Source organism: Tiliqua scincoides, chromosome 2 (genome assembly GCF_035046505.1).
Source record: "Tiliqua scincoides isolate rTilSci1 chromosome 2, rTilSci1.hap2, whole genome shotgun sequence".
Classification (NCBI taxonomy): domain Eukaryota; kingdom Metazoa; phylum Chordata; class Lepidosauria; order Squamata; family Scincidae; genus Tiliqua; species Tiliqua scincoides.
This window is the reverse complement of record NC_089822.1, coordinates 133,796,891-133,821,691: the sequence shown is the minus strand read 5'-3', so window position 1 is coordinate 133,821,691 and position 24,801 is coordinate 133,796,891. Positions and strand designations below refer to the sequence as shown.

The following is a 24,801-nucleotide window of genomic DNA, read 5'->3' as shown; positions in this document are numbered from 1 at the left end:
CACATTTTACAATTCCCAACAAGCTACTACAACCAGACCTACCAACAAATCTAAAGTTCGTAGTACAGCCTCAGCCAAGCACTGAAACCATGGTGATTGGGTACTGCAATGTTCTGCAATCTAAGCTAAGCAGGTGTAAGTCTGTTCGGTGCCTGCATAGGTGACTGCTTGCAAATTCCACGTACATCATGTTTGTTCCATGGTGGAAGGAAGGCAGTATACAGAAATTACTGTATTTCTCAGTAAAAAGGTCATATTTCATTTTTGAATATTTGATCTTCATGTTGTGTTTCAGAAATATATACAGTATATTTACTGAAGTCAGACCCATTGGAACAGGAGCCATTTCTCAACTTAAGTGTGTGATATATTTTCGCGCACGCACATGAAAAGTTTCCCTACTAATGTTGCCTTGTTGCTTTTTTTTTTCTTGAATGAAGAAAAGAGCTTCATTTTAATATACAAGAACTTTCTTCTTTGTCATTCTTCTTTCCTTTTGAATCTACTGCACTGCCAAATTGCAGCTTTATTTATAATGTACAGTGTCACAGGCTAGCTGAAGTGGCTTTCGCCTATGCTATCCACAGCACAAGTGAAGAGGCACTTCCACATTAATCTTCTATTCAGTCCCAAATCATTGTCTAAAGGCAAATGCTACAGCAAATATGCTCAAGGTAAGCAGAACTGGCCAGTGTCTGGTAGGGACACACACCCCACATTGGGGAACAAGTATGTTTCTTCAAGCTTTGCAGAAACAATACAGTACATGTAATAAATCATGCATACCAAGCAATACAAGTAAGATAAAACAATATAATTATTAAAATTTTGATGTCCTCAAATATCACATGACCATCAAATAATTGAACACCATGCCCTAGGGGGAAAAATGCCCTAGATACCCCTGGGGGCTGGGGATAAGAATAGACCCTCAGTTTGGCTGTACTGGTCGTAAGAGGCGACTAAACAGCCACTGGGTAGATGGGACTCATCAGCCTGGGAAGGCAGCTCATCTGAGAGAAGGAAAACTCTGATCCCAAACCTCCACTGCCTTGTGGCTACATCCAGTTATGGAGAGTCAACCTCGAGGCAAAGTCCGGAGCTGGAGTCCCTGAGGCAGTTCATGGCTGAACACAGTCATGTTCTGGCAACTCCTGTGACGCCACTGGAACCAACCATATTGGCCTCTGCCTTTCCATTGGACCATTTCAGCAACATGGAGAGGGGGGATTTGCTGCATGGGTAACAGCCTATCCTCCATACCTACTTTACCCAGGCTTCATGCACTGGAGAGGACACTCTGTTCCAGAACCACCATTCAGAGTGTGACACCATAGTCTTCCGAGACTGAAGGATGCCAACATATGCCCTAGAAAACAACTGCTTGGGCTGAAAAGGCAAGATACATCCACAAACAGATTTAGAGAGGTTACTGAAAATACTTCTAGATGCGCCCACTTACAATAATATTTGTATCTTGTCAGTCGTTCAACTAGCAAAAAGGCACCTTTTCATTGATACTCATATGTAGTGGGAGAGAGTAACTCTCCCTTCTGCACCCAAGTGCAGCACTGGTGTTTCTTCTGCATCTGTTTAGATTATGAGACCTTTTGGGACAGGGAACAATTTGTTTGATTTTCTCTGTAAATTTATTATTATTATTAACAGTATTTATATATCGCTTTTCAACTAAAAGTTCACAAAGTGGTTTACAGAGAAAAATCAAATAACTAAATGGCTCCCTGTCCCAAAAGGGCTCACAATCTAAAAAGATGCAAATGAATACCAGCAGACAGCCACCAGAACAGACAGTGCTGGGGTGAGGTGGGCCAGTTACTCTCCCCCTGCTAAAAAAAGGAGCACCCACTTGAAAAAGTGCCTCTTATCCAATTAGCAGGGGTTTTAGTAAATCACTTTGTGAACATTTTTTGAAAAAATGGTATACAAGTATGATTATTATCAATATGCAAGTTCTTATTATGTTAGTTTGAGCACCTTCCCCCTTCTACCCAGGTCTAAACTTCTGTGAACAGTGGTAACCCCTGAGCATGGAGGTAAAACTTCCATGATTTTCAGAGAGTTGCTGTCAGCTGTCAGGGGGAAGCAAAAGCCAGTTCAATCCCCCCTGATCTGAAGTACACTGTGCGGTACAGAATCTAGTAACTTTCCTTCACCTGAGCCCAGAGGAAGAGCCAACTACCAAAGGATGGATGGTAACTAAAGGCATAATCCTAACCAGGTCTACTCAGAAGTAATTCCTATTTTGTTCAATGGGGCTTACTCTCAGGAAAGTGTGGTTAGGACTGCAACCTAATTTAGGTTAATTGCATTCTAAATACAAGGACATGGAACGGTGTGTGCATGTCCTTACATTCAGCAGTATTACATCATCAGTGTAGATATGCCACCTATGGTGGCAAATAAGAAAAGGAAACAAACTGTACAGTGCTTCTGTCAATCATCTCAGCAGCAGCATCATTTTATTTTCTTGCTGTAAGAACTATGATCCAGACTTTCAAACAGGTATCTGAGAGGAACATATAGCCAGCATCTTTAAAAACTTGTGTGGAAGAAGAAGAAAAAATAGCACCTCCTCCTCATTCCCTAAATGTCTGATAACCCTGCACTGCACTGTACTCTTGGTAGAAGCCAGAGCTTCTACCAAGAGTCAAGTTCTATGTTCAAACAGAGCCCAGTGAAATAGTATCTGTAAGGCGACTGCTCCTTAGGCAAAGTGTGTAGATTCGCTTGCCACATAACTCTACACAGAATGTCCACTACACCACTAACAATTCCTGGAAGCTACAGTCTATGATGCAGAGACTTTCCATGCAACATAAGTGATTCCACTGGCAATCCTATCTGCACATTACTTCCATGGTGTGGAAGAGTTGCTGCCCAGTAGCTGTTTCAGTTGGCCTCTGCATAGCTAGCATAACCTACAGAACAGCCTTAACTCACACTTCTACTGGAGACAGTTGAAACTGAGCCTTCTCTCTGAACTGATAAGTAGGGTACTTGACTGGAAGAGGACAGAAGTTCATACAAAGACAAACAAAATGAAATAATCTGCTCAAAGTCACAGTAAGACATAATTAGGTTCCGTATAATTAGGTTCCACAATACAGCTTTACTGCTGCTGAATGCCTTTTAAAGGTGGAAGAGAATCCAGGAGGTGTCGTGCTGGTCCCTCGACTCCAACCTATAGATCAGCCTAACCACACATATCGATAAAGAGCAACAAAAACAAAACAGAGAAACATTGAGATGTATTGTAGAAAAAAACTGACTGAGATCCTGGAATTGAGGTCTCTTTTCCCTTTAAAAACAAAGGAAAAGCCTGGTAATATGGATTTAAAAATTCAGGTGAGGGAGACAGCATGTTTTATTTGCTTAGAAAAATTCTATAAAGAAGCTTTGCTTGCATTTTCTTCCAGAGGCAGATTGCCTTTAGAAACGTTCTTTCTAAAAACTGAAAGAATGTTGTTGAGGCAACAATAGAGGACCTGGAAAAAAAGTGAGATGGTCTTCTACAAAGCAGTGGTCGAAGCAACCACAAGGCCAGTTAGGCCTTTGCATTTCATAGTTCATCATGTGGGAGATACAGGGCGTGGTCACACAGATCTACAAGAGAAGCACAACACATTGTTACAAGAACTGGAACTTCTGGATAGGTAGCAAGGCTGATCAAAGCTCACCCAACAATCTCTTTGGAAAAAAGAGGTGCAACAGCTGTAACATGGCTCCCAACAGTTCCCCTCCCACAACCCAATAGCTCTGAGTTTGATTCTTTCCCTAAAAAAAGAGATTCATCTATACAAAAATTTGGTAGTTCTAAATGACATCACTACCTCCAAACCTACTTCATAAGTTGAGCACAACATGCCATTTCTTTTAAGAAGCCCAATAATTTATTTTCAGCGTTTAAAACAAAAATTACTTTCCTTGATAGTGTGTGGTCAAAGATGATAGCAAGCTCTCTGACCAGCAGTAGCCATCACAGGGAAACGTTTTAAGTCAGAGGTCTCCAAACCCCGGCCCAGGGGCCAGATGCCGCCCACAGTGAGCTGCTATCCGGCCCGTGGCCAGCCTCTGATCCCCTGAGAGCCTCTGGCCCAGTTGACCAAACACAACCAGAGTTGTGCTTGTAGGGTGGGGGAATGGGGGTCCATTTAAGTGCTTTATTTCTTGAGCTGTGTTGTTCTTGGAGAAGTCCTGGACATTTGAGCCCGTTCAATTATTCATTCATCTAAGTACCATCTCTAATGTGTTTATTTAAATTTTATATTTAATTTTTTTCCCAGCCCTCGACACTGTTCCAGATATTTGATGCAGCCCTTTGGCCAAAATGTTTAGAGACCCCTGGTTTAAGTCATAAAGGGTGGAATTTTCTGCTCTTCATTCTGTTCTTTTAACTGATTCCTTCTCCTTTCTAATCCCACCCCTGCTAAGCAACAATTTCCAAACACTCTGGAATAAATTATACCATGTAAATTAGCCACGGTTTGCTCAATCTGCATGTTTTTCTTGAATTAAAAATTCAGGACTCCCCAACCCATTAATCATTTTCCCTTTAACCTCAGGTCTGCACAACTGATGTGTGCATTATCAACTTAAGAAATGTGATGCACTGTTCCTCACTTACAAATATCTCTGTCAATCTGGCTCTTTTTCTCAAAGCCAGGTCTAGCTCAAGAATCTTTGCACTCCAAATGAGAATTACTGCTCTAGTCTCCATTCTCTCTTTCATGTAGGAGATTAGGCCAATGATGGCTCAGTGATTGCTTCTGGGCCATGGGATCAAACAAGGTTAACTTATCTTCCTAATCACCAGGCACATCATGAGACAAGCCATGCTTTCCCAAGGACTCTGGCAAAGGAACTATAGGGATGGGTCAGCTGAATTTGCAATTGATTGGGCTGCCAGCCAATTATCAAGGCCACTCCTACAAACCACCAATGTGACAGCCACATTGAGCTGGTCTATAATGCTGTTAGATGGTTATTAACAATCTGCTTTGTCTTTGCCTTGTTCAAGTCAAGGTTTAGTCTAAAATCAGGAAAGTATGTGTGTCAATTCCTTGGCCAGCTGGCACCTACAAAAGGACTGATAATGAACAGAAATTACAACCATTTGGGGGAAGTATTGCATGCTGTTCTGATGCACAACTAGCTAGAAACAGGTGCTGCATGATATGCCTCCAATCCTCAAATATTAGAGGGCAAAGATCAGAGGAAAACAAGCACAGTCAGGTTTGTTGTCCAAAAATAGCTCAGTGCTACAGGAAGAACCAGTTTCCTAACAGTAACCCAGTGGCATAGCTAATGCTCGTGTAGCCTGGTGTCAAGTTCAAAATGTTGCCCCGGAAGTGATGTTGCAACCAGAAGTGATATCACGTCCAGGCTTTTTAAAAAGTTAAAATTGGTAGGAACCCACCTCCTCCCCCCAGCAGCTCACTACCCACTTGCTCTGCTGCCTCCCCCCAGTCAGTGGCATAGCTAAGGCATATATCTGCTACCTGAGGTCAAAGATTTTGTAGCCCCCCCTTCATGACAAAATCAAATTTAATTAAATAAATAAAAAGTTATTGCTTTCATGCTGCATCATAACAACATCTCATTGGCACTCAGAACAATCAGTCTCACAGGTCAGTTTGGAGTTAAAGCAAATCCACTTTTTGTTCCACAAGGCACTTGTGTTTTCATTTTCTGGTTAATTGGCCATAACTTTTGATAGAATACAGATATTCCAGTGCAGTTTGTTTCATTGCATTCTGCATTAAATTACCTTTCCAATAATGTATAACATGATGGTATTGTTCATACATACCAAGATTTTCACAATTTTGGTCACTAATGTCAAGCTCAGCTTGTTGCCCCCCTACAGCTTGATGCCCGGGGCAACTGCTACCCCCTGCACCCCCTTAGCTACGCCACTGCAGTACCCTTCAGACCCCAATGAGAATACACAGAGAATAAAAAAAACTCTTGTATTGGTCTTGTTCTATTGGCCCCAAGAACCTTCCTGGGCTGACAGAGAAATTAAATGGGGGGGGGGAGGAATTAAATAGTTGGAATACAATTTAACATTTATTTTCCTCACTGGTGTCACTAGGGGGGTGCGTGCTGCACCAGGTGATGTGCTGGGGGGTGACACGCCCCGGGGGGACGCACTAAAATCGCAGCATTAGGAGCTACCCTGTCGTGCCATATATCGTTGGATGCGGAATGTCCAGTGGAGTGCAATGCAAAAAGCAGAATTGAAGTAGCTCCTTTCCTTCAAAAGTTATGGCCAAAAAACCAGAAAGAAAAAATGCATGGAGCCCTATGGAAAGTGAAAGTGAGCCATATCGTGCGTTTAATAGTCGCAAGTAGGTGAACTTGCCTTAGTGCATCGGAAAGGGCCGAGAGGAATCCAACAACACTAGAATGGTCCCAATCCAATGAATGCAGTCCCCAAAAACCCATAAGGGAGAAGGAGGTCCCTGCCTCCCTCCCAGCTGCGTCTACTGAAGGTCACGAGTAGGCGTACTTGTCATAGTCCGTCAGAAAGGGCAGGCTAAGAGGACTCCAAGGACGTCAGAATGGTCCTGATCCAATGAATGCAGTCCCAAAAAACACAAAAGGGAGAAAGAGGTCCCTGCCTCCCTCCCAGCTGTAGTCTACTGAGCCCTATGGAAAGTGAAGCAGCCTCATGGTCGCGTTTCCTCGTGAGTAGGCAGGCGTGCCTTGGCTGGTGGTCAGGCCAGGCAAAGGGGAATGTGAGGACACCAGAAGGATCCCGATCCGATGGAGCTGGTGTGCAACAAATGCTCCAGAAGGCAGGCTCCCCCCACTAAAAAGGACAAAAAAGAGGCTTCAACTGGTAAGAGGAAAGTTTTCTATTTTGCACTTGTAAAACCAGGAGGGATTTTATCTTGATGTGCCTGAAATAGAAGAACTTTAAACTGGGCACTGGGGAGGGCTGAAAATCTCACTGATTTTTTTTTTTGGGGGGGGGGGGTATTGTAGGCAGGCTACAGAGTAAGCTCATTGACCACTATGGGACTTACTTCAGAGTAGACATGCATAGGATTGGGCTCACAGGCTGCAATCCTACCCACACTTTCCTGAGAATAAGCCCCATTGACCACAGTAGGACTTACTTCAGAGTAGATTCACTTGGTGGAAAAGGACTGGTTCCCCCTTATTTAATTATTTCTTTTATTTTAATTTAATTATTTATAATTATTTATTTCAATTTGCTTGATGATGTCACTTCTGGTCATGACATCACTTCCAATGGGTCCTGGACAGATTGTCATTCTAAAAAGTGGGTCCCAGTACTAAAGGTTTGAGAACTGCTGCAATAAGGTATTAGTAAGTTGACATGGGGTGTGTGTGTGTGTCTCTACAAGTTTTCAAAATCATTAAAATCAGAGTTTGGAGGACTAATACCATCATGTTATATATCAATTAATGCGTAATTTCATGCAGAATGCAATGAAACAAACCACATTGAAATATCTGTGTTCTAATAAAAGGTACAGCCAAAAACCCAGTGGGGGTGGGACGATGGTACATCACCATGCCCACCACCTGGGATACTGCCCTGCCCACTGCATGGGGTGACACGCAGCCTCCCGCACCAGATGACGCAAATCCTAGTGACGCCACTGATTTTCCTCTAAATGAAGGCAAGTCAAGGTTGCAACAATACATAGTGGCCATTAAGCAGATAGTGGTTATATCATTTTCCAAAATGGCAGCTACTGCTGTGACAGGAGGAAGCAGAATTTTTTTAGGAGCAATGTTTCATTTAAATGATTAAACTCCGCAGCCCGACTTCCTATGCTACCAATGGCACAAAGTGTCCAATAAAGTTATCATTTGATTTATTTTGATCTTCACTTCTGATCTTCACTTCTCATTCTCACCTGTTCGTTTGCTGCATAATCGATCCTTGACATTTTCTGCCTCATGGGAGAAGAATTCTATTAGCTCATCTTCATATTCTTCAGCTATACTCTCACACTGCAAAGAGGAACCAAAGAAGCCAGCTATGCAGGGGGCTTGTGTGTGCTTTTCTTTTTAATATATGTGCTTCTCATCCTACAGGCAGACTGGGCCAAGCCACCCCAAAACTCACTAATAAAAGATGACTGTCATAACATTCTCCTTTTGATGAGCTGTAAAACCACAGCTCATATGGAGCCGGTCTACATAGGAGCACAATTCTTCTTGATCAGCCATTACTCTGCTGTAATTGCAGCTTCTCTACTTCTATAGGTGGGGTCCCATTCTTTGTACTTGGCAATCAAATATGTATCCCCTCGAGGCTACTATAACAACCTCTCTTACTAAGTTGGGCTTTCATAAGGGTTAGCTAGTGGCATCCTTATACTGGGCTCTACATCCAAAGAATATGACCAGTGACAAAGAAAAGCAGGCAATCAAGCATTTACTGAATTAGAGTTAAAGTCACACAAGGTTTTATTTGTGGGGAAGGGATAGATAGCACTGGGTTTATAATTCCTAAAGCCATCCCTGAGATGCGTTCCTCTTAAAGATTCAGACACTTCTATATACTAAGTGTAATTAATGGCTTAGAGCAGCGATTTTCAACCTTTTTCATCTCATGACACACTTACAAGGTGCTAAAATTGTCAAGGCACACCATCAGGTTTTTGACAATTGACAAGGCACACCATGCTGCAGTGAGGGGCTCACATCCTCCATTGACCCTACTAATAAATGACCTTCTCCCAAATTCCTGTGGCACACCTATGGACCACTCACGGCACACCAACGTGCCACAGCACAGTGGTTGAAAATGGCTGGCTTAGAGACTCCTTGTACCCTGTCTCTATGTTTGTTCCTTTAATTTTCTGGCTGTCATGTATGTTCTTTGATGCAGTACTAGCTAGAAAAGTTTCCAATACATCTTGCACACCAATTGCTGGTCTAAACTTGTGGTTATAAGTACAATACCAGTGCTTTTTTTGTAAATAAAAAGGTGCAGGAACTCACAACTTGTTAATCTTTTATTTATTTATTTAATTTATTTATTTATAAACCATTTTTTATTGGAGAAATAAAATATTTTTTATGTGCTTCCCCCCTAAAGATGAACTGAGTAGACATGCATAGGATTCGGCTGTCAATCTCCACATCCCCTTCCCCCAGCTACTTTTTCTACACATGGGGAAAAATACTGTACAGGTGCACTTGTAGCGTGTAGTATGTAGTGTGGTACTACTTCAAGGAGAGGAAGCAGTGAATGGATTCCGAAAAATGGCTTACATGAGTTCCATGTAGTAAGATTACTCTAAGCAACTGTGGGAGTAAGAACAAAAAAGGAATTCTTACACGAGAGGGGTCCTTAGGTGCACATAGAAACAGCTACATTTGCAAACAAGCGATTAAATATGGTTTAATTCAGGTATCAGAATACTCTGTGTCTTTGGGAAGGCGCTTGGCATGCAATTGTATGTTCTCTGCTGCCCTGAGCAGCTGCTGTGCATTGCTGGAGAGGAGCTGCAAACGCTGGCTGGTGGAGGGCATGCTTGTGGGGGAAGGATGAGGAGGATCTCTGGCAAGGCTAGACAGCACGTTGTACACACGTAGAATCCCTTTTCACCTGCCCTTAGCAGGTGAAAACGGGTGCAGATATATATCTCTGCCAGGATTAAGAGCCCAATCCTAGGTATGTCTACTCTGAAGTAAGTAGTTCTAGTCAATGGAGCTTACTCCCAGGAAAGTGCCTAGGATTGCAGCCTAAGAGCCCAATCCTATGCATGTCTACTCAGAAGTCCACTTTAGTGAATGGGGCTTACTGTGGATAGGATGGCAGCCTCAGGGCCCAATCCTGTGCCTGTCTACTCAGAAGTCAGTCCCATTAGAGGCAGTGGGGCTTCCTCCCAGGAAAGTGTGGAGAGGACTGCAGCCACAGAGCCCGTCCTCTGCCTGTCTACTCAGGCTGCAAGGCTATGACACTTTCCCGGGAGTAAGCCCCACTGAACACAGTGGAACTTACTTCTGAGTAGACATGCTTGGGCTCTCAGGCTGCAAGGCTGCACCAGCCAGTTTCCTTCCCCTCCTCCTCTGCCAAGCCAGTACCTGGGCGTTCTGTGGGTGCCGCAGCCCGTCTCCCTGGCTGGTTGGCTGGCTGTCCATCCGTCCTCCTCCTCCTCGGCATCAGCGCATGTCCCCCGCGCCCTCCACTGGCTTGGAAGCTGCGCGGAGCAGAGCGCAGGGGGAGGGGAGGTGGGCTGGGCTCAGGAGAGAGCTTGGAGACGGGGGCAGGAGGGGGTCGTTGTGCGGTCAGGCAGGGGCCAGGGGCCTGCCCACCCTGCACTCCCCAGCACCCACCCAGCGAATGCCTCTATTTTGCTCTCCCCCTCCTGGAATGCCTCAGAAGGGGAGGGGCCCCTGCAAAAAGGTGCTGGAACTCCGTCCCCCTGCGTTCCATTAGAAAAAAAGCCCTGTACAATACAATAAACCCCCAACTTAATGAATTTTGATTTAACTGACTTCAGAAATAATGGAGGTTGTCTGCTTCTTTAAAAACTAGCACTTTTTGTTTTGCACCGGTGGCATTATCAGAAATGCATTCAGATTTAACTGACTTTTGGCATTTAACTGACTTTTGGCATCCTGTCTCCCCTACTAGACTGTTAAATTGAGAATTCACTGTATTGCAACTATGGTGTCAGTTGCTTGACACTATAACCCAGCCATTTTCAACCACTGTGCCTTGGCACACTGGTGTGCCGCAAATGGTCTGCAGGTGTGCTACAGGAGTTTGAGGGGGTTATTTATTAGTAGGGCAATTGTCAAAATACTGATGTTGTACCTTGACCATTTTAGTGCCTTGTCAGTGTGCTCTGAGTTGAAAAGGGTTGACAATCACTGCATAACCCATCATACGTAGGAAGTCTTGAGTCCAGAAGGAAGAGAGGCTACCAACTGCAGTCAGGACAATCCAGCAGTGAAGTCTCCTTTTTATAGTATCCGTGAGTTACTATAAAGTAGCCCCTCACCCAGCTTCACAGTTTGCATTACTTACAGCAAACTTCAGGCTTGATGTCACATCACCATCAAATTTGGTTTCAGAAAGGTCCATCTTGGTCCCATCATGAGAAATCACCCTCACATAGTCTTTTCGGTGGGTGGAGGGATTCACCTTCTCACCATAGTCTTTCATGTTCTCACAGATGCGCTCCAACAGTTCCGTAAGGTGAGCTTCAGACCTGGCATAGGGCACCTATGAAAAAGTTAATGCTGCTTGCTAGGCAGATGGTAAAAGGCTTTCCATCTTTGTCTTTATCAGAGGCAAGAATAACTGCAACTACATTTCAACTCTGGCACCTTTCCTTGAAGATATAATGGGCGATATTTAAGCATCAAACAAATCTCGCAACTGACAGAGAAGACTAGTCAATCATTTTGCCACTGTACAAAATGGAGAACACCAACATGTCTCCAACTGTGACACACATACAAAAATGGGAACTAAGACATCAGGAGTACCAACAGCACTTATGTGAACCCCTTTACAGCTGGAGTTCAAAAACATGTATTACCCCGTTGAAGCCTCTATAATCCTTTCTCAGGTTAGAATAAAACATCAGCAATCCTGATTCCATATTATTACAGTGGGCCTTCAGTATCTGCAAGGGATCCGTTCCAGGACCCCCCATGGATACCAAACTCTATGAATAATGAAATCTGCAGGGGGGAGAGTACAGTGCCACACCACAATTACTTACCTGGGGGTGTGTGCCATGCCTGGCCTGGCATTTGGTCTCCTGACCTCCTCAGAAGGCCTTCAGGATGTGACTAGAAGTCATTTCCAATTCACGCCGGTAACTTCCGGTCACATCCTGGAGGTCCTCAGAGGCCCTCCAACTGCAGGTTCGGCATCTGTGGATACTCAGATCCATGGATGCTGAGCCTGGAGATAAGGGGGGCCCACTGTACTTAGGATGTATTTAATTTACAAATGTTTTATGCCACTTTACTTTGTAGAGACACAAAGCTCTTTACAACACACACAATTATTTAAAAAATCAAATGGCAATTCTGCTAACACAGCAGAAGAAAAATATAGCAGCAGCAGTAAAGCAAAATGTCAGTACAGTATAAGAAGAATCAAAAGTTAAATTCAGAAATGTAGCACCATCAGGCTCCAAAGATTTACCTGAGAAGCCGTGTTTTCAACACAGCAGCAAAAAGAAGATAAAGGTAGAGCCAGGCAGGATGGTGCTCCTTAATGTTGGCACCTTAGCTGAAAAAGACCCTGCTTCCCACTGTAACCCACCAAAGCTCAGTTGGTGGGTGGACTTAGGGCAGGACTTGCACTCTGAAGTTCAAGATTTTTTCTTGTTTGAGAGTTTCCTCATTAAGGATTATTATGAACAACTGGAGAGAGAAGGTCCTTCTGGACCATGGTTTCAGGGTCCTAGTTGTCCGAAGGTGGTATGTGAACCATCTTGTTCATTATAAGAAGGCATGCAAAAGAAGCCAGGACAGCACATACAAGTTGAGACTAATTATTTGCGTGGGTTCCTTTCCAAGCAATCATGTGGATGGCAAAAAACGCACTATAGCAAATCAGTTTAAAAACAAAGTTTCTTTGCTCCAGTGATTTAAAAACAGCCTTGCTGACTTTTGTGATGTAAGATGAGAGTCATTAAGAAGACAATCCATCAATCAGTCCTCCTCCAAGAGCTTACAAATGCAAAATGATCACCTTTCTTTCACTTGCTCAGGAGGAAGGGAGGGGTCCGCTGGAGAGAGAAGGATTGATGGATTGTCAGCCAGCTGCCCTATCTCTTTCTCTCTCATTAAGGAGGCTATTGTTAAAGGACTATTCAGTTTTTTAAACTGATTTTAAAGGGGTGCATTTTCCCCTTCTCCAGGGATCAGCACATTCATTTACAGGGGCCCATTCGTGTTGAATCAAATCCACGTATAAAAAAATCAGTGTATAAATAGGCTGGCCCTGTAGTTTGATTTTTCTTTGAAATTTTGGTAATTTTCCAGGGGATTCTACATAGTTGGATTTTTGTTCAACTATTGTGTTCTGCTTTGAGAATATTTCAAGGTGGGACCTCTAAATAAATGTTGCAGCATATTATCAGCCCCTAAAATTAATGATTTGTTAGTTCTTTTAACTGGGCATGTGCACACTCCTTATCTTTTGATGCCCGTTTCTTTCCAATTCATTCCCCAATTTTGTCTTTTTCCCTCCCACCAATCTGCCCCTCACTCCCCCCCCCCCGCTCTTTCCAATATGTTCACCTCTTTTTTCCTATTCTGCTGCTTGTTTTCTGTCCGTTTTCCATTCTGCCCCCCATCTCTTCCTAATTTTTGGCTTGTTGGTTTCAATCTTTTCCCCATTCTTTTCTGTCTCTCTTTTTCTGGTCCCCAGGAAAAGATTTACTCCTTCTTTCACTTAAAAGAGGTTTACACCTTCCTTTCACATTTTCTGTTGATTTTCTCTTCCCCCTTATCTGGTTCTCATTTAATTTCCTGCTGAATGTTTTCTTTTAGCAATTGTGGCTAATCTGGATGATGTTTCAGCTGGTGGCTCCCTTGACCTACTGGGCCATTGGCCCCAGCTCCCCATTAGGGCTACAATCCCATATAGTGTATAGGGCAGTAGCTCCCCTGGCTGGTTTCTGCAGTTCCTTGGGGAGCCACACCATAGCTCACAGTTTGGGAACTGTTGTGGTAGGGGGTAGAAAGGAAGCAAGTGTTGGTTGCTGTACCTGGCTGCTCAATGTGCACATCCTCCTCCCTTCTGTAGCATGTCACGGTAGAGCAATTACAAATGGTTAGTGAACTGAATGTTGGCAGCATGCATGCACCATTTCCCAAGCCCTATTCTTGGCTATTGCTACCCCTTTAGGGTGAATTTTTTCCTAAAGATACTGCAAATTTGGGGGTCTCAAGTTTTATATGCATGATCCCATTTTGGCTATAGACCTCTTGGCACACAAACTGAGGGCTTAACATTAGAGGAGTAGACATATTGTTTATTTTATAGCACAATTTTATTACCTCAGTCATTGTAAGTTGCCCTTGAGCATGTTGGAAATAGCAACATATAAACAAACCAAATAACTTTTCTTACTTATATCCTAAACAAAATGCTGAACACTACCTCTCTTTGGAACTGAAATACCTTTTTGACTGACAGCTTCCATCCATTTTGAAGTCTTTCTACCAAGCAATGAGAGGAATCAAGAGTGAGAAACATTCTAGGGCTGCCCTTCCCAGCACACAGCTTCTTACATCAGAGGGTTCACCATTTTGCCCTTCTGTTCCAAAAGCTCAACCAACCTAGGGAGAGCATGAAACATGTTACCTCTACAATGGACTGGCTTCCATCTGGGTTGATGCGAAAGGAACCTATCTGGATGGTTTTCTTGGGGTCTACCTGAGATATTTCCCACTCCAGTTCATCCACCAGGGCCCGACATGCTAAAAGGAAAAGAGTGAAAACTTGGCTCCAGGAAGAAACACTGAGGAGATTGCTCATTATTTATAGTGTCAGAATAGTCTTGCAATTATTTAACAGGTACATTCAAAGCACAACTTTAAAAGAATAAAAAACAAAAAAATTCCCAACATTTCCCCACGCCACAGGGTTGGACTCAATGACCTTCAGGTACTAACTATCATCTTACAGTGCAATCCTATGCATGTCTATACAGAAGTAAATCTCACTGAATTCAATGGGACTTACTCCCAGGAAAGAATGTATAGGATTGCAGCACTGAGTTGTGAACAAAACTCCGACCTAGTGAAATTATGCTTCTATCATACAAGTACAGTTTAACTTAATTTCTGCTGCCATCCACTGAAGTATTTGGTTTCAGTGTTTAGCTTATGTTTTCTTGAAAACATAGTGTACTCTGAATAAACATGCCACAAACTGTGCATATGCCTATAATTAGTAGCGATTAATCAGTATCTTATCAGAAGATTTGAAAATTGACAAGTGGGGTCGTACCTTAGAAAATTATTTGTGAGAAGGTCCTCCCCACGTAGAAGCTAAGTAGCATGGAATAAGCTTCCCTGAAAGACAGCTTGAACACCACTATCAATCTTTCCCTGCAATCCAGTGTGTCCCAGTACACACCTCAGCAGAAAAGTTAATGAAAAAGGGCTTCCCAAAGGCAGAAGTTTGAAAACCACTGGTGCAGTCAGGGATTGTTCATCCATGTGGCTGGCTGAGGCGGTTACCCCAGGCAGCAGATTGGTAGTGGGTACCCAACCCCAACCCACTTGCCTCCAGTGTTCCTCCACCTACTTTCACTTACTTAATTGTCAGAGGAAGAGGGGGATGGAACAGAAGTGGGGAGGGGAGGAGAGCAATTAACTGAAGCACATTTGACACTGGCACAACACCAGGTAAAGGGGAGCAACATCTGGCATGCCACATCAGGTGCCAGGACATCTTGGGTTGGTGCTGGATACAGTTAACATATTTTTAGTGCCTTGGCATATATTTTTAGTATGTTCACCACCCATCATGAAGACCTAAGTGAAGGTGCTTAAGAAGTTAAGATGACCTAGTTTACTCTCTTTACCTCCACAATGGAGATCTTGGCTCTTCCGGGCAAAGGCAGCACTCAGTAGCAGCAAGAAGAGAGAAGACAGGCAGACCATTCTTGAAACCAAGCCATTCATTTTTGTGGATGAGGGCAAATGCCACAGCCTGGACATAAAAGCATAACATTAGCTTTCACACAGCCCTGGAATATTTGTAGCTGGCTCTCCAAATACCAAAACAAACTGCTTCTGTTACTAGGAATTTCATCTCTATCTTTCACAGTAACAGAAATGTGTCAAAGAGCCACACACAAGCATATGTGCTCCACGGTATGACTTACTATGCTAGGAAATGCTATTAAAGCCAGCATTTATCCCCTGTGCTCAGGTTTAGAATATAAAGTAGACTTTGTGCAGTTGGCCAAAAGCAGCAGCAGCAGCAGCTGGGTTCCAGATGCTTATTCATGTCCTACCATTTTGGCAATTTGACATATGAATTAGCTTGGTATCCTTCTACGGGCAATCAAACACATTTAGCACATACAAAATACACTGCAAGATCATAAACAGAACAAAGTACAGAAAAGATACCCCAGCAGTTCCCAAGAGGAAGGGCGAAGCAGTCTATTGGGAAGAATGTTTATACATATCCAGAGCTACTGGGGAAGGCCAGGCTGAGATCTTCAACTGCTGGATAAAATTTAGCAGTACAGTCATTCTATATTCCAGGATTTCAGACTCCTCATTTCTACAAAGTCTCCCACTTCACCCATTGATTTCCACGACTTTGTAGCTCCACAGAGCCCATCTTCCAGACACCCTGATCAACTTAAAAATCTCTGCATAAAGTTGTCACTCAGGCTTCAATCCTATGCACCCTTACCTGGAGCAAGCCCCCCTTCCCAATGAATACAGTGGCTCTCTTCCAAGTAAATATGCATGGGGTTGTGGTGCTAAGCATAAACCAAATCCCATGAGGCCTAAAGATTCAGCAAAATAATGTAGTCGAGTCTTTCTAGGACTATATACCACTTTTGATTGCATTTTTAGTTCTCCCTATACACATATACATCAGGTACTAAGCTAGGCTCTCTCTTTGATATACTAGTTTTCCACATGCAGGGTGTTTTGTTTTATGCTAAGGAACACTCAGATACTTAATCTGCAATCCAAAATGGTATGATCTGAGGTGGATTTGACTGTGGATTTATTGACATGAAGCTCAGTTCTCAGGCTCTTGTGCAAAATACACTCTCAGTAGCCTGCAGCCTTGGCCTCCACTACAAACCTACCTCAGACCAAAGCACAAAATAAACTCCCAGCACCCTAGCATGTTTTTTGGCCTCATAAAACAGATGAGGCTAATACAGCCACATAGAAACAAACATATCAAAGTTTTTATATCATAGCCATGAAACGTCTCTTTGCCCTAATGAAGATCCAGACATCGAACGGTAGAGGGGTGCTGCACTCCATAGGGCTACCTATGCATAATGCTCCCCATCATACACACATACTTGAGCCAGAGAACTAATTGCAAAGTATTTACTGATACTACACAAGCAAAAAGCTACCCCGTGTATATTTGTCTAATTGTGTAAGGAATCAGCTCCACTGTGCTTAATTACCATGGCTAAAGGTGCTTGAAAATGATGTTATTTATTTTACTCAGAAGTAAGCCTATTGTATTCAGTAAGGTCAAAAAGTCTCAAGAGAGGGAGCCATTCTTAAGTCAAGGGGAAGGGAATTCCATAGCATTGATGCCACTACTGAGAAGGCCCTATTTCTTGCCGCCGCCCCACGTACCTCCCTAGGCGGCAGCACTTGTGAAAAGGCCTTCTCTGATGACCTAAGCGGACGAGCCAGATTGTACGGGAGTAGGTGATCTCTAAGATACCCTGGCCCAGAGCAGTACAGGGCTTTAAAGGTCAAAACCAGCACACTGAATTGGGCCCGGAAACAAATGGGCAGCCAATGCAGCCGCTGGAGAAGTGGACTGACAGAGTCAAACCACCTACCTCCAGTAACTACACGGGCCGCCGCATTCTGCACTAGTTGCAGTTTCCGAACCATCTTCAAGGGCAGCCCCACATAGAGCACGTTACAATAATCTAACCTCGATGTCACTGTGGCATGGATCACTGTGGCCAGGTCTGCACGATCCAAGTACGGCCGCAGCTGGCGCACCAGCTGAAGCTGAGCGAAGGCCTCCCTAGCCACAGCCGCCACTTGGGAATTTAGAAGCAGCTGCGAGTCCAGGTAGACCCCCAAGCTGCGGGGGTCTTCAGGGGGAGTGCAACCCCATTCAGCGCAAGCCAATAGTCCAGCACCTGCATCAAGGATTTCCAAACCAGGAGAGCCTCTGTCTTATCCAAATTTAATTTCAGCTTGTTAGCCCCCATCCAGATCCTCACTGCCTCCAGGCAGCGCTCCAGGCCCTCAACCGCCACCCTGGAGTCTGGAGGAAAGGAGAGATAGAGCTGGGTGTCATCGGCATATTGATGGCACCCCACTCCAAACCCCTGGATGACCTCTCCCAGCGGTTTCATGTAGATGTTAAATAGCATGGGGGACAGAACTGAACCCTGTGGCACCCCGCATCTCAAGGGCCAGGGTGTCAAACAGGCATCCCCCAGCACCACCGCAAAACAGTGCCTCCAACTTCCAACTCGGCCAATCGGCCCAGAAGGATACCATGGTCGATGGTATTGAAAGCCACTGAGAGGTCCAGCAGGACCAACAGGGACGCACTCCCCCTGTCCAGTCCCCGGCGTAGGTCATCCACCAAGGCAACCAAGGCAGTTTCCATCCCAAAGCCCGGCCTGAAACCAGATTGAAAAGGATCCAGATAATCCACTCGAACCCAGCAAACTGCGGAACAGGGCACCTGGTAAGGGAGAGGGACTCACGATAGACCATTGCAACTCCTCCTCCCCGTCCCTGCAATCTTGGCTGCTGCAACACCTGGAAACCTGGTGGACAAAGTTGGAGAGTAATGGTGCTTACTTCTGAGGAGACATGCATAGGATTGGGCTCTCAGGCTGCAATCCTGTCCACACTTTCCTGGGAGTAAGCCCTGGGGACTATAATGGTGCTTACTTCCGAGTAGACGTGCATGGGCTCGGGCTCTAATGTTGCTTTGTGAACTACTGAGGTTGTAAAGCGGTCTATAAACACCCTTAATAGCAGTAATGGAGAGCTGACTTGCCCAGGGCCGCCCGCTGCTGGGCGGGCAGAGGTTGGGACACCTAAAGCAGGGACTTCCTCGCTCGCAGACTCGGCCACAGCGTGAGGCCAGCACAGAGACGCCGCTCTTCCTCCTGCCGCGGCGACCAGGGCAGCTCCGGCACCCTTCCCACCGTCTCTGTCCCGGGGGTGTCTAGCAGCTGCCTGATCCCCGGCCCCGCTTCCTCAGCTCCGTCCGAGAAGCGGCCAACGCTTGAGGGACACGCCCCCGTCGCTTCTTTGGCGTCGTCTTTGAGGCGCTCGCAAAACCTATCCCACCTGGGCACAGGCGCTTCCGCGGACACCCTGGGCCGGTGCAAGGACCCCTCAAGGACCCCCCTCGGCTCGCGTGGCGAACAGCCTGGTGGCGAAAGGCGGGGCCAGCTGGACGACGCCTTCCTGAAAGGTGGCGTGGCTTGTTCTACACTCTACTCGAAGCTCCAACCATAGAGCTAGAGAGGCTAGAGCCACCCCCCGCATTTCCGTTGTTATTTAGAATCTCCAGCTTTTACAGCTGTTAACCCATTTGTCTACGTATTGGGTCCCTGTTGCGCATACGCAACGTTGGGCAGAAATGTGAAAGCACCCTGGGTGTGGCTGCAGCACAGGGGTCAATGGCAGCTTGTCACACGTCTCCCTTTCTCACCCCGCTCCTTTCCAGTGTAGGCAACACACTGGCTTAGCGCACAAGCCTAGGAAGTAAAGCCCAGTATAGTCAATGGGGCTTACTCCCAGGAAAGGGTGGACAGGACTGCAGCCCCAGAGCTCACGTCTACGCGTGTCTACTCAGAAATAAGCACCATTCTAGTCAGTGGGGCTTACCCCAAGTAAGTGTGCATAGCACTGCAGCCCTACACTGTTGTTGGCATCCTTTAGTCTCGGAAGACTATGGTGTCACGCTCTGAATGGTGGTTCTGGAACAGAGTGTCCTCTCCAGTGCGCGAAGTCTGGGTAAAGTAGGTATGGAGGATAGGCTGTTACCCAGTGATAGCCCTACACTACAAGATGGTCATATAAGTGTGCATAGCATTGCAGCCCTACTCTACAAGATGGTCATAACCTCTCACAGCCTTAGCAGTTCTGCAATATAGAAATGACAACATTGCAGAGTTATAAAATCAGCCTCAATCTCTTCTCTTTGGTCCTTAAGCTATCACTCCACCCCACACCAGAGCAGATCCAGGGGGGGCGCATGAGCACTACCAACACCAGAACACAGGTCAACCAGAGCTGGGCTCCTGCTTGAGCTTATAGCCACCAGAGGGGGCAGAGGTGCATTGGGCTGGTGGAGCTGGGCTCCCTCCTGAACTTGGAGCCCAGTTCTACCTACCTGGTAGACCTGGGTTCCTGGTTGAACTGGCTTCCACGGCCAGTTTGCTGGGCAGGTAGATCTGGGCTCAGGCGGACTTGAAGCTCAGATCTACGTGCTTGGTAGACTTGGGCTCCAGGTGGGTAGAGACATGCACGTAGACATGCACGTTGGGGGAAGAATACCAGGCAAATCTCTTAACAAAAACCCTTGACTTCCGACGGGCGGACTTCCCCCAAATGAGGAGGCTGGTTAGAAGAAGGTTGAAAGGGAGGGTAAAAAGAGTCCAATCTCTCCAGAGTGCATGGAGGCTGCTTAAAACAACAGTAATAGAGGCCCAGCAGAGGTGTATACCGCAAAGAAAGAAGGGTTTCACTAAATCCAGGAGAGTGCCCGCATGGCTAACCAGCCAAGTTAGAGAGGCTGTGAAGGGCAAGGAAGCTTCCTTCCGTAAATGGAAGTCTTGCCCTAATGAGGAGAATAAAAAGGAACATAAACTGTGGCAAAAGAAATGTAAGAAGGTGATACGGGAGGCCAAGCGAGACTATGAGGAACGCATGGCCAGCAACATTAAGGGGAATAATAAAAGCTTCTTCAAATATTTTAGAAGCAGGAAACCTGCCAGAGAAGTGGTTGGCCCTCTGGATGGTGAGGGAGGGAAAAGGGAGATAAAAGGAGACTTAGAGATGGCAGAGAAATTAAATTAGTTCTTTGCATCTGTCTTCACAGCAGAAGACCTCAGGCAGATACCGCTGCCCGAACGGCCCCTCCTGAGTTAAGTCAGATAGAGGTTAAAAGAGAAGATGTTTCAGACCTCATTGACAAATTAAAGATCAATAAGTCACCTGGCCCTGATGGCATCCACCCAAGAGTTATTAAGGAATTGAAGAATGAAGTTGCAGATCTCTTGACTAAGGTATGCAACTCGTCCCTCAAAACGGCCACGGTGCCAGAAGATTGGAGGATAGCAAATGTCACGCCTATTTTTAAAAAGGGAAAGAGGGGGGACCCGGGAAACTATAGGCCGGTGAGCCTAACATCCATACTGGGTAAGATGTTGGATTCCTCATCAAAGATAGGATCTCAAAACACATAGATGAACAGGCCTTGCTGTGGGAGAGTCAGCATGGCTTCTGTAAGGGTAAGTCTTGCCTCACAAACCTTATAGAATTCTTTGAAAAGGTCAATAGGCATGTGGATGTGGGAGAACCCGTGAACATTATATATCTGGACTTTCAGAAGGCGTTTGACACGGTCCCTCACCAAAGGCTACTGAAAAAACTCCACAGTCAGGGAATTAGAGGACAGGTCCTCTCATGGATTGAGAACTGGTTGGAGGCTAGGAAGCAGAGAGTGGGTGTCAATGGGCAATTTTCACAATGGAGAGAGGTGAGAAGCGTTGTGCCCCAAGGATCTGTCCTGGGACCGGTGCTTTTCAACCTCTTCATGAAGACCTGGAGACAGAGTTGAGCAGTGAAGTGGCTAAGTTTGCAGACGACACCAAACTTTTCCGAGTGGTGAAGACCAGAAGTGATTGTGAGGAGCTCCAGAAGGATCTCTCCAGACTGGCAGAATGGGCAGCAAAATGGCAGATGCGCTTCAATGTCAGTAAGTGTAAAGTCATGCACATTGGGGCAAAAAATCAAAACTTTAGATATAGGCTGATGGGTTCTGAGCTGTCTGTGACAGATCAGGAGAGAGATCTTGGGGTGGTGGTGGACAGGTCGATGAAAGTGTCGACCCAATGTGCGGCGGCAGTGAAGAAGGCCAGTTCTATGCTTGGGATCATTAGGAAGGGTATTGAGAACAAAACGGCTAGTATTATAATGCCGTTGTACAAATCTATGGTAAGGCCACACCTGGAGTATTGTGTCCAGTTCTGGTCGCCGCATCTCAAAAAAGACATAGTGGAAATGAAAAAGGTGCAAAAGAGAACAACTAAGCTGATTACGGGGCTGGGGCACCTTCCTTATGAGGAAAGGCTATGGCGTTTGGGCCTCTTCAGCCTAGAAAAGAGACGCCTGAGGGGGGACATGATTGAGACATACAAAATTATGCAGGGGATGGACAGAGTGGATAGGGAGATGCTCTTTACACTCTCACATAATACCAGAACCAGGGAACATCCACTAAAATTGAGTGTTGGGCGGGTTAGGACAGACAAAAGAAAATATTTCTTTACTCAGCATGTGGTCGGTCTGTGGAACTCCTTGCCACAGGATGTGGTGCTGGCGTCTAGCCTAGACGCCTTTAAAAGGGGATTGGACAAGTTTCTGGAGGAAAAATCCATTACGGGGTACAAGCCATGATGTGTATGCGCAACCTCCTGATTTTAGAAATGGGTTATGTCAGAATGCCAGATGCAAGGGAGGGCACCAGGATGAGGTCTTTTGTTATCTGGTGTGCTCCCTGGGGCATTTGGTGGGCCACTGTGAGATACAGGAAGCTGGACTAGATGGGCCTATGGCCTGATCCAGTGGGGCTGTTCTTATGTTCTTAGAGCTGGTAGGGTAGAGAGCCAGGGTGGTGTAGTGGTTTGGGAGGTGGACTCAGACCTGGACAACCCAGATTCAAATCCCCCCTCAGCCATGAAGCTTCCTGGGTGACCTTCCTGGGTCACCCAGGGTGAAGCTTCCTGGGTGACCTGAAGTAGCCCTCACTTACTTCACAGGGTTGTTGTGAGGAAAAAGGAGGGGAGCAGCCATGTACACTGCCCTGAGTTCTTTGGAGGAAGGGCGGTATAAAAATGTGATAAATAGAGCTGGGCTCCTGATCGCTGGGCTTATTCCAGTAGGTGCCTTTCCCCTCTGACACACACGGCCCCCCTCTTGGATCCGCCCCTATCCCACACTAGTACAATTTTTGTGCTGGCCCTCCTAGTACTTGAAGCATTTTAGAGCCATTTTAAAAACAGCACAATTTTTTTAACCCACCCTGAATTGGATAAAGCACATGAAGCTTTAGCTCCCACCTTTAAGGGGCGCTGCTGTCAACCAACAACTACCTTCAAGTCCCATTTTCTTTGTTCCTCATGGGCAGCTGCCTCTCTTTACCCCACAGCAGGTATCAGTTGTGGAAGAAATTGTGACTTGTCCAACTCTATATAGTGCTAACAGATCTCATCAATAATTAAACTGTTGGATTTCTACACCGATGAGCACTTGGTACAGTTGCTGCTCTACTGAGAACGAGAGAGAGAGAGAGAGAGAGAGAGAGAGCGCGTGCACGCACAAGCACACGTGTGTACACTAGCTGCCAAAGCTTCAAACATTACAAAATCTAGGCTACACCTACTGTTGCCCTAGTACGCGTATATGACTATACTGAACTCCCAGATCTTGTAAAATAAGAAACTACAATCAGCAACCAGACAATGCCAGTTTACCAGAAGGAAGGCAGCATTATTAAGAATATGAATATAGAATACTGTACCTCTTTCAACAAAGTTCATAAAATTAACATAGCAAAATAAATGAAAACATGGTTGCCTGTCTCAAAAGTGCTCACAATCTTAAAACAAAAGATGCAAAAGTAACAGTGGCAAACAGCTACTAGCAAAGATGCTATGACGGCATGAACAGAGACAGTTGATTTCTCCTTTCCAAGTGCAAGAGGATCATTGGTGCCTCTTAGCTCTGCTGTGGAACCACATTGAAAATCATTATGGTTTACCAGCAGCGTACGTTAATGCTTGCCACTCTCATGGTGACAAAGTTGGCTGGTTGGGCATTTGCCAAGATTGATGCAGTGGAAGAAGTTCTACTGGTGCCTGTACCCGGTTTCTGGGGGCCGTAGGGCAAAATCCTCCATGGGGCCTCCAATGGTGCTTTAGGTGCTACCATTAGCACAAATACTGATCTTTTAGAAGTCAGTTTATACAAGGGGGACCTCAGCCAGTGCTTGATGTGACTGACCTCCCACACTTCTGGGTACTACCGTCTGCTGCAACTCCTCAAATTGCTGCTGGATAGAGATGGCCGAGAATAAGTTATCATCGCCCCACCATGTCCCTGATTTGGGAGGTGCTGAAAATGCTTGGTTGGTACACTGGCAGAAGTCTGTAAGCAGCACCATCCCGGTTCTCCTCACATTCTAAAGAGATCTGTTGAGGGCATCTTGCTTGAAAGAAGAGCAAAAATCTAGGTACGATGCAGGGACTCTGGGAAGTTATAAGGAGACACAAATCTAGTGCTGTGCTGGATGGTTCAGAAATTCATGGTGGACTTCAAAGCAAGTTAGACGTCGGGGAAGGGGACAATGATGTGTTTGGAAAGGATAAGATTAAGTTTTACAGTTTTTGTATACTGACCTCACATATTTTTCATCACAAGTAGTTGGTTTTAGCAGCTGCCCAATTGTTAGACACACTGATTAGTCTTCATGCATCTGATAAATGCAGACCTGTTTCAAAAAAGCTTATGCTAAAATAAAAACTTTCCAATTTAGCTACAAGACTCTTGCTGCAACAATCAACATAGCTACCCTTCTTGCAATTAACCTCTATATAGGAAAATGGAACATATGAATCAACTCTCATTTAAGTGTACGATATTATGGAACGCTTTATACCTATGCTGCACCTACCCAAATAAAAATGATACAATGTTAATTAAGGGTCATTCCATAACCTTGGTACATGTGACGCTACATTTGGATAAGTATCAAAACAATTTGCTGTGTATTATTTGGAGCTTTCATAATATAGTCACAAATTAGCAAGAATA

At 45.1% G+C, this 24,801-nt stretch overlaps 1 protein-coding gene across 5 annotated transcripts; it reads right to left on the bottom strand.

Annotated features, from left to right (window-relative positions):
* Window positions 1–393: 393 nt before the first annotated feature.
* CNPY2 (canopy FGF signaling regulator 2) lies at window positions 394–18,832 on the bottom strand. Of its 5 annotated transcripts, none has more exons than XM_066615753.1 (6): window positions 18,752–18,832; window positions 15,582–15,709; window positions 14,354–14,469; window positions 11,048–11,245; window positions 7,917–8,013; window positions 394–3,624 (listed from the first exon to the last, which is right to left on the bottom strand). In XM_066615753.1, the coding sequence occupies exons 2-6, from the start codon at window positions 15,679–15,681 to the stop codon at window positions 3,581–3,583; spliced, it is 555 nt and encodes a 184-aa protein (XP_066471850.1). In that variant the 5' UTR covers window positions 15,682–15,709; window positions 18,752–18,832; the 3' UTR covers window positions 394–3,580. The 5 variants fall into 5 exon arrangements, with proteins under 5 accessions (XP_066471850.1, XP_066471852.1, XP_066471849.1 ...); XM_066615755.1 differs by lacking the exon at window positions 18,752–18,832 and adding an exon at window positions 18,643–18,736; XM_066615752.1 differs by lacking the exon at window positions 18,752–18,832 and adding an exon at window positions 18,550–18,590.
* Between the last annotated feature and the right edge of the window lie 5,969 nt (window positions 18,833–24,801).

What these genes read in the sequence shown, in the direction of transcription:
- CNPY2 (XM_066615752.1), bottom strand. An exon ending in CATCAAGCCTGAAGTTTGCT is followed by an intron (nt 8,014 to 11,047) that starts GTAAGTAATGCA and finishes TCCTCTTTGCAG; the next exon opens with TGTGAGAGTATAGCTGAAGA. An exon ending in ATTATGCAGCAAACGAACAG is followed by an intron (nt 3,625 to 7,916) that starts GTGAGAATGAGA and finishes CTTCTCTTGTAG; the next exon opens with ATCTGTGTGACCACGCCCTG.